We start from the raw sequence: 10,000 nt of genomic DNA, 5'->3' as shown, positions 1-10,000 counted from the left end.
GAAAACGGACTAGCTAAAATCAAGCTGTGGCCAACTTGCATGTCACTCAGCGCTCAAGATGTGTTGAAAATAGCAGATCTACAAGCTCGCAATGCAACGCGATGCGACACGGCACGTTGTGAGCTTGTAGATCTGCTATTTTTGAAATATTTTAACAAAACAAATCTTTTATGGGGGTCCCGGGCACAGAATATTGTCAGATGGGCGTCCGTGACCAAATACATATTAAAGGAGAGATCAGTTTTATGCAAACTAAATGATTTTATTGAATAAAAATAAATCTGATTAGACTCCTAACTGATTATATGTTAACATTTAACGTATAAGATTAATAAGAGCTTTTAATAGTAGGAGAGGGAACCCCCCCCCCCCCCCCCCCCCCCCCCTGAGTCTAAGATGAACCTCCTTTCTCAACTCTAGACAATTGAGACTTTTAATGAGGTGGAGCTGGGGATGGAGATGGGTTGCTGAAAAGAGAATGACAGCTTTAGTGGTGGCAGTGGTATTTAAAGACGGAGCCCAATCGCCTGATTGACTGCCTGACTGCAGATTGGCAGATTCTGTTTGTCTAGTTGTGCTCACGCTTCAAGCTGTGAATTATAGGATTTTTGTGGAGAATTCCCAGCAAGAAACCAAAGTGAAGATGAAGATGAAAGCACCAGAGAAGTGATCTTCCTCATTGAACTTATGCTTAGAACTTTTTGGGCTATTTGGGGTTCATTGACATGAAAAAGTTGAGAACCACTGGTCTATCCGAATGCATCCACAGCCGTTTGGATCTGCGCCTCTTGATAACGCCCCTTGGAAATAAAAAATGAACTTCAAGGTTAATTAATTTGCATTTTTTAGTTGGTTTGATCATTCTGATCCTGCACGGGATAACCTTATTACGCCTCAAAATTACTGAGGTCCGTTTCACTTTTTCTATTTATTATGAGCTCTAACATTTATTAAAAAGTAGTTATCATTGTGACAAACATTTTGATCCAAGCTGGAACACCATCGATTGATTGATTATTAGAATAAACAAAGCTCTGAAAATGTACACGGCACACCCATCTGATCTGACCACTTGTCCAGATGCACTTTTGTGATTTCCAAGTGGGCCCTGATCCAGAAAAGCTTGGGAACCACTGAGTTAAACATATGACATGCCTTTAGGACAGTGGTTTTCAACCCTTTTCATATCAATATTTCCATTATTTATTGGGCATTTGAGCCACGGACCACCGTTTGATGAGATTTAGACTCTCAGACCCAAAACCTAGAATATTTTGTTATCGTTGGATAAGATTTTGTCCACAATTCCATGCTGTAATGAATGACCAGAATGGGGCGGATAGCAAAAGCAGAAGCATGGATGCCCCCCCCCCAATCCCCCCAGAAAATGAAAACCAGATTTTCAACTGCTCTGTGTGCATCCTGTGTGTGTGTCCATGTGGTTTAGTCCATTCCTAATTTGATGCACCAAATACTTTGATCATGAGCACCATTTAATAATGACTCATCACACAGGCACACATTCACACACAATGTTTTTCCATTAAAGCAGTGGTTCCACAGGGAACCCCCAGGGGTCCCAGAGGGTCCCCAGCAAAATGTGTTAATACAGCATCACAATCCTTTTAACCACTTTATCCATATTTTATGCGTTGGCCATTCAAAAATAGCAGATATACAAGCTCACAGCGAGCCACTTTGTGCCGCGCTGCGAGCTTGTACATCTTCTATTTTTTTGCATTTTTTGAAAAATCTTGAAAGTGTTTGGATTTTATTTATTTTTTTTACTTCTCTCCTGTGGGTCCCTGGCACAAAACATTCTCTGATGGGGGTCCGTGGCCAAATACAAATCATTTTGTGGGTCCTTGGCACGAAAATTGGCATTTGTAGAATCAGCCTAAGGCCTTAATGGGTTAAAGTACATGCACAGACACAGACAAAGCAGCGTGTTTACTCTGACAAAAACATGTCACTGTAATCACCACTTAATGGTTTTAATACCAGTACAGAAGACATAATGAGTAGCATGACTAAACACAAACATATAAAAACACATTCTTTAAAGATACATTATATTATATAATGATTCCATCCTCAGAGAAATCTTAGAATCTCATGTTAAGGCTTGGGATTTAAGGACAGTTGCAGAGGTAAATTAGCAACTAGACAACAGACCATTAGAATAAAGCCCTAGTTATACTTGGTTGTGCATCGTGTCACGCACCACAAATAGCAGATGTACAGTATAAGTTCATAACAAGCTTCACATCATTCACATAAAAAAATACATAAAAAATCACACCAATAGAACTTCTATAATGGTCCTGCACAGTAAAATCCTCAGTGTTAATTTAACTCTGAGAGTATAAAATCGACCCAAATGGACCCCCGAGGTGTGATCCTAGAAGTTCAGCTAAGGAGAAAGTGTCGTGATAACAAGAAGGAACAAGTTCTAAGTTCTTTAAGACTGGTTTATCAAAGTAATGAATAATAAAACATAGGTATGGATGAAAGACGGTGCTGATTCGGGGGTCAGAGATGGACATGAGGTTGTTCAGAGCCACACCATAAAAACATATTGACGTCCCCACTAAGATTGTAAGACAAATGTGTGTTTCTCAGACAGCTTTAAATGTTAAATGTGTGTGTCTTAAACTGTCCGTGCGTGCGTGCGTGCGTGCGTGCGTGCGTGCGTGCGTGCGTGCCTGTGCCTGTGCCTGTGCCTGTGTCTGTGTCTGTGTGTGCGTGTGCACAAGTGTCTGTAAGCATGAAATTGCTACCTGCGCTGCTATTTCACATTAAGGGGATGTTTACCTCAGTAAAAGCAACATTTCTACTGCAAAAGAGCCTACAGACAGCAGTTGAACAGGTGCTGGAATAGTCTCATTGAAAGACAGCATGTCTGACTCTGAATGTGTGCTGACGTCATGGGCTGGCCTCCAAGGCCTCTGACAACGGATAAATCATTGAATTTCAATATGTTAGTTTCAAGGTCAGGAAAGGACTTCAACATTGAATAAAGTGATGGGACATCACACGCGTGTGTGTGTGCGCGCGCGCGCGCGCGTGCAGGTGCAGTGCACGCATTTTGAAGCTGAAGCTGCTGCTGCAACAAGCTTTGACTTGAAACGTGTAGCACATTTAGACACACTGGAATGTGTTTTAACTGGACTTTTGAAAAGCTTCATTAACCCTGCATTTTATTGTGAATTTGGAAAATACAAATTATTTCTGGGACTAGGAACAATAATAATTTATTATGTTTTATAATTTGTAGGGATAATTTAGGATATTTTTGGGGGGCTGAAATAGCTAATTAAAATGAATATGTGACAGCTGTGAGAACTTGGGAACTATGAATGTATGATAGTAGCTAGTACAAACAACGATGACAAGGGACATCATTGACAGAACACAATAAAATACTCAGTGTTAGTTTAACTCTGAGAATGAACAAATGTAACCAAATGGGTCCATTTGAGTCCATTTGTACAATCTCAGAGTTACTTGGTGCATGGTCAACGCATTCTCACTCCCAAAACGGCAAACGGGTGACGGCTTAGGACGGTGTTGCCTCAACGTTTCGGCGCGGCGACTCGCTCACCTCACGGCTCGCTTGGCTCAGGTCCACTTTAAACGGCGCACCTCTGTTTACGTCTTGGGTTTGAGAATGGCGCTTATGCATTCCAGGAGTGCGGATGTGACCTGGACGGCGGCCGGATGACGTGACGGGGGTCCCCTTCACGTCTGAAGGGGACCCCCAGGGGACAAAAGTTTGACATTTGTCCCAAGAAGTCACTATAGGCCTTTTTTTTTGTGTGTAGGCTTGGTACTTTACCTTGCCAGGGGCGTGTTCACCCCAACAGGGACTGTCTGCAGGGCACGTTGGTAAGACTCCTACTTAGTATGCCCAGTAAGATCTGTGTGTGTGTGTGTGTGTGTGTGTGTGTGTGTGTGTGTGTGTGTGTGTGTGTGTGTGTGTGTGTGTGTGTGTGTGTGTGTGTGTGTGTGTGTGTGTGTGTGTGTGTGTGTGTGTGTGTGTGTGCGTGCGTGCGTGCGTGTGTGTGTATGTGTACAGATGTCTATCCATCTGAGCAGCTATTTCAGAGAAAAGGGATTTCTGCCTCAGTAATTGCTTCGGCTACATTTCCCTCAAATCTCTCTCTCTATCTCTCTCGCTCCTCACTCTCTCCATCTGTCCGTTCCTCTGCATCTCTCTCTCTCTCTCTCTCTCTCTCTCTCTCTCTCTCTCTCTCTCTCTCTCTCTTGTCTCTCTCTTTCTCCCGCTTCGTCTCTTACTCACCATACTTTTCCTATCTCTCCATCTCTCCATCTCCTGTCTGTCTGTCTGTCTGTCTGTCTGTCTGTCTGTCTGTCTGTCTGTCTGTCTGTCTGTCTGTCTGTCTGTCTGTCTGCCTCTCTCTTTCTCTGTCTGCCTTTCATCGCTCCCTCTCTGTTTCTTTCGATCATATCTCTCTTCCACTCTTCCTCTCTCTCGCTCTCTCATTATTTTCTCTATCTCTGTGAACAATAACCCCCTTTCCTCTGGCAAAATTCAAATGTACCTCTTCCTCTATGTCGTTCTTTCTTTTTTGTGGCTCTCTTTTTTTATTCTCTCCATTTTACGGCTAAGCATGCATTAGCTGTATACTCCACAGTGTTAATTGAAATCTGAGACTTAAAAAAAATGCACCTACTGCATCCATTTGTATGTCATTTCTTTAGATTGAGTTTAATTAACACTGTGGATTCTATTGTGTAGTTGCACCATCAGATCAATTAGTCACACACACACACACACACACACACACACACACACACACACACACACACACACACACACACACACACACACACACACACACACTCAGACGCACACACACACTACATGATGTTTAATGTTGACCGGGAACGCATCTGTGAAATTTTAAGATTTCTTTGGCTATTCAAAAATAGCAGATGTACAAGCTCATAGCACAGAGTGCCACTCTATGAGCTTGTAGATCTGCTATTTTTGAAAAATCGTGACAATTTGTGCAAATCTTTGAATATATATATTTTTAAAGCGAACATTTGTAACTCAAATCTTTGCTTCTGGGGGTCCCTGGAACAACATATTTTGAGATGAGGGGTCGGCGGACAAACAAATATAATTTTTAGGGTCCTTGACATGAAAAAGTTTGAGAACCACTGATATAGAAATATATATTTTTCAGAAACCTGTTAGGATTTAGAAGACATTTGTAAAATCCCCAAAAGCAAAAAATTAAGTTACAAATGTTCGCTTATATACATATTCAAGCTAAAGATTTGCATACATAGCGCGGCACTCTGTGCCGTGCTATGAGCAATTTTTGAATAGCCAAAGAAATTTGACACAGATGCCTTCCCGGTCTTAATGGGTTAAAGGGAGAGTGGCGTGTCCATTACAGTAAAGTCCTTTAAAACTGAGACATACATACTGTAAGATCTATTCACTGGAAATCAACAGAGTGGAATAGAACACCTTACCATCTGTGGGATGGATGAATGGATGGATGGATGGATGGTTGGATAGATGGTTGGATGGATGGTTGGATGGATGGAGACACTGAGTGAACACAGATTGCTGGCAGAGAGGGATCGCCACAAACCGAGCGGGCTGCCAACACCTACACCCACAACACCAACAATTTACACACACAAGTGAAGTTAATTTGTGTGAAGTACTTATTTATTGCCAATGCCAATGCGATTCAACTTGTTGCACCTTTTGTTTAACCTCAGCAGCAGGTACAGTATGTAACCTGCTGTTTTTTGTGCTATGTATAGTATGTGTAGCGATATCTTTGATTTTGTTCTTTTTTACATGTTTCATTTTTCTCCTTGCTGTCCCTCTCTCTGTCCCCAAAATGATGGAGCTTGCACAAAACCGAATTGCACCCACGTCTTTACACCTGTAAACCTGTTGATGTGACAATAAAGTTCTGATTCTGACATTATACAGAATCAACATCCAGAACACCAGCCATGAACCACTACAGACTGACAACACGTCACGATGCAATGTGATGTGAGCTTGTACTGCGAACCACCTATTTTTGCTGTTTCTGAAATGTTTAGAAAATTTGTGACAGTTTTCGCCGATAATCATCCATGGTGCCTTTTAAATGGAAATTCGTTTCTGAGACTTTATTGTGTTATCGATGATTTTCTAAATCTATGCATTGTGCAGGCTGTGCATTTATTGTAATTATCAGCTAAACTAACAAACCAAAGGAGACTTTCAAGACACTTAGTAACGTAATTACGGCAGAAAAATGTTTTATTTAATGCCAAGAGCTGTGGTTGTCAAACAGTCATCATGGAATTAACTTTTCTAGACATTTGGCTGGTGCTCTTACCCACAGCCTCTCTGAGTGACTGATGGGTCAAGTGACTTGCTAAGAGAGGATTATTTGCCACAAACACAGCAGATTCCTGAGTGTCTGTTTAACTTTAAATGGACCCCAACAGTTAAGGTTATTATAGTTAACTTAAAAGTAAGACTAAAACCAAAAGGGGGGAAAATGTGTTATCTGAAACTAAAATAAATGCTGTAGTGTGTGTGCTGTTGTTGGGAACTGAACTGAACTTGTAACCTTTCAGTTTAGGGGTGCAACAGTTAATTGAGCTAATCATATTAATCGAGCATAAAAAATAATCGATTAAAATAATCAATATTTGATTCCTATTTTGGGCATCATAAAAGAATTGTGTGGATAATCTTTTCGTTGATATGTAAAAAAAAATATATACATATATGTATGTTTTTTTTAACCCACGTCTTGATTAGTCAAGTAATCGAAAAAGTAATTCCTAGAATAATCGATAGTCGCAGGCCTATTTCAATCACAAGACGCTGGTTTCTTTAACCTCCAAGGCCACCTTTGGAGCCTCAGCTTGTGAATGTAATGGTGATGTATTTGAGGTTGAGCTCATGTCTACAGCATGATTACACAGAGACAAAAGGATGTTTCATTGATGACTTCAAGCATTTCAACACTTTGTACTGCACTTTCTAACATCACACACACTAATTACACACCACACATTACACACACCGAACAGATACACGTACTGACTGTGGTGGATTTTATCAGTCATTAGTAAAAAGTTGAAGATGACCTCATACTATCAACAGGTTTACTAATATGTAAAGTGTGCAGAAGTGTGTGTGTGTGTGTGTGTGTGTGTGTGTGTGTGTGTGTGTGTGTGTGTGTGTGTGTGTGTGTGTGTGTGTGTGTGTGTGTGTGTGTGCGTGTGCGTGTGTGGTGCTGTACACTTGCCAGCCAAATGAGACATGAGTGAAATGTTTTGGTAACCGTCACCAACCACACTACTCTCTCTCTCTCTCCCCCCCCCCTTTCTCTCTCTCTCTCTCTCTCTCTCTCTCTCTGACTCTGTCTATCTATCACTCCTTCCGAGTGTGTTTGTGTGTCCCTTTTCCTCACTGTCTCTCCATCTCTCTCAATCTCTCTCTTTATCTTTTACTGTTTATCCTGCCCCCCACCCCCTAACCAATTTTCTTCTCCTCTCTCTCTCTCAAGGTCAGCCTGTCTAACGACTCCAGCTGTGTGGAGGAGATTCTGCGGGTGAGTTGGATATACACAATGTGTGCACGCACATGCACATGCACGCATACGTGCACGAACACACACACACACACACACACACACACACACACACACACACACACACACATGCGCGTGTCCTGAGTATTAGCCGGTTTTATGTTTGCACAAAGAGTTTCCTGATGCTCTCCCAAGAGTCTGATTTGGAGGGAGAGAGAGAGACACATAGAAACAGAGACAGACAGACAGTGAGAGAGAGAGAGAGAGAGAGAGAGAGAGAGAGAGAGAGAGAGAGCGTCCGAAACAGACAGAGTGAGACAGAGACAGAGAGAGGTAGAGAGAGAGAGACAGAAAGATAGAGAGAGAGATTGGCTTGGTCTTAGATTAAATGTTTTTGTTTCTTCAGAATGACATCATGGAACAATCTTTTCCACATTTTCCTCTCCTTTGCCTTTCTTTCATCTTCTCCTCCTCCCCCTCTTCTCTCTCTTCCCCCTCTCTCTTTGCCTCTCTCCATTCCTTTTGCTGCTCTCTTCTCCTCTCCCCTGCGTTGCTTCAGAGTGATGTCAAACTAAGCAGTGTTCATTTTGACTGCAAATTTAGATTTTAGTTTTAGCCATAGACTTTTGAATACATTCAATTTAGTTTTTGTTATATTTTTGTCATCTGAAATATTTTTTGTTTTAATCTAGTTTTAGTTGACTAAATATCATAAGAGTTTTGTCATCTAAGTCTACAGTTGATTTAGTCTATAAAAACATATTTTTTGTGGTCCTTGATGCCTCATTTATACTTACTGTAACTGCATGCCGAAAACAGGCGATCTACAAGCTCACAACATGTCGTGCTGTGTGTGAGTTTGTAGATAGGCTGTTTTTGGAGTGTGACACCCACGCACAACCAAGCATAATATGACATGTCTTAGTTCTACTGGATCTCCTCTCCAAGTTAACATTTTCGTCTAGTTTTTATTTGTTGACGAAATCATCTATATATTTAGTCATTTAATCATAGTTTTAGTCGTCATAGCATAGTTTTTATTTCGTTATTTTTTTTGTTTTCAACAGTGAAAAAAGGTAGTCTACAAAATTAACACTGCTTCAGAATGATGTCAAAGCAACAGTGTTTCTCTCCAATTCTGTATTCAGTCAGCCGTAAGTGCTTTCTCACCACTTCTTGTCAGGAGATATCCCTCTCTCTCTCTTTCTCTCTCTTTTTCCTCTCTCATTCTCGCGCTTCTTCACGCTCTCTTTGTTCCCCTTTCTCTCTGTGTTCATCTCTTTCCATTCTCTCTCTATCTTCCTCTCGTCACACACAACCTTCTGCATGGTTTCCTTTTCTCGCCGCGTGCGCTCTCTCTCTCTTTCTCTGCATGCCTCTCTCTCTCTCTATCCGTTCCTTCTTGTCTCCCTCTCCCCATCTCCTGTCCTCCTTTCAAAACTCATTCAAAATTCAAATTGAAGGCTAGCAGACTGTGTGTGTCAGTGTCAGGCAGGCAGCGAGCTGCGAGAAAAGCTCCTGTCAATAGCGTCAGAGCGCTATTCAATTCAGCCTGGACTTTTAAAGCCAAGTCAAGTGTAAGGATCTGAGTGTTCACAATCGGAGACGAGGAGACAACAATGCTCCCCTCCCCCCATTATCAACTTCCCTAACAGCCAAACCAGGTCTCTCACCAGTAAAATCCTGAGTCCATTTGCACAACGTGGCTCTGTAGGAGTCTTTGTGTGTCTGTCTGTGTGTGTGTCTGTCTGTGTGTCTGTCTGTCTGTGTGCCTGTCTGTGGGTGTGTCTGTCTGTGTGTCTGTCTGTGTGTCTGGGGGCTGGACTGATTAGTGCCACATTTCTTGCATGCTGCCAGTAGGCCAAAGAAGTAATTCCTTTTTTTCCCCCCTGCACTTTTAGCATCCTTTATATTTGTATCATGTATAATCCTTAATGTCGGTCAGATCGGGCTGAAACCCTGCCCAAATATGCAGTCATATTTAGACAAGGTCATTAGCCGCTAATAATGTAACGATATTGCCGTTATCGCAAAATCCTGATATAAAATGATATTATTGTAGTCTCGTAACTGCACCTATGCTAGGTATTATAATTTTATTTTGACTAGCGCCGGAGTAATGAGAGTGAAATGGAGTCTGGCTGTCAGCCTAGCAGCGGAGAGACCTTGTGTTCACGGTGATCATACTGTATGTGCACATCATTTGCGCAGTCACTGATCTTTACAATATCCGTCCCGCAAGAAACCTTCGCAGATGTGTTGGGGATCGGCGAGACGGCGCAAGATTTCTGCTCTGATGATCGCTTAGAACACAGACTGGCGTGCTGACGTATGTGTATACGCGTTGCGTCATTTCCTTTGTTTACTGCCGGCAGCGTTCGCTCATTCGCTCCTTTCACGCTCTTTCA

General features: G+C 41.9%; 1 protein-coding gene across 1 annotated transcript in view; it reads left to right on the top strand.

The window, feature by feature from the left end:
* aff2 (AF4/FMR2 family, member 2) overlaps window positions 1–10,000 on the top strand; it is a 121,000-nt gene that overhangs the window by 48,028 nt on the left and 62,972 nt on the right. Inside the window, exon 5 of the mRNA XM_084041752.1 lies at window positions 7,569–7,613. Coding sequence (XP_083897878.1) covers window positions 7,569–7,613 — 45 coding nt within the window. The remainder of the gene's footprint in view (window positions 1–7,568; window positions 7,614–10,000) is intronic.

Source organism: Gymnoscopelus microlampas, assembly GCF_963454915.1.
Source record: "Gymnoscopelus microlampas genome assembly, chromosome: 18".
NCBI classification, from domain to species: Eukaryota; Metazoa; Chordata; class Actinopteri; order Myctophiformes; family Myctophidae; genus Gymnoscopelus; species Gymnoscopelus microlampas.
This window is presented reverse-complemented; position numbering and strand designations above follow the sequence as displayed.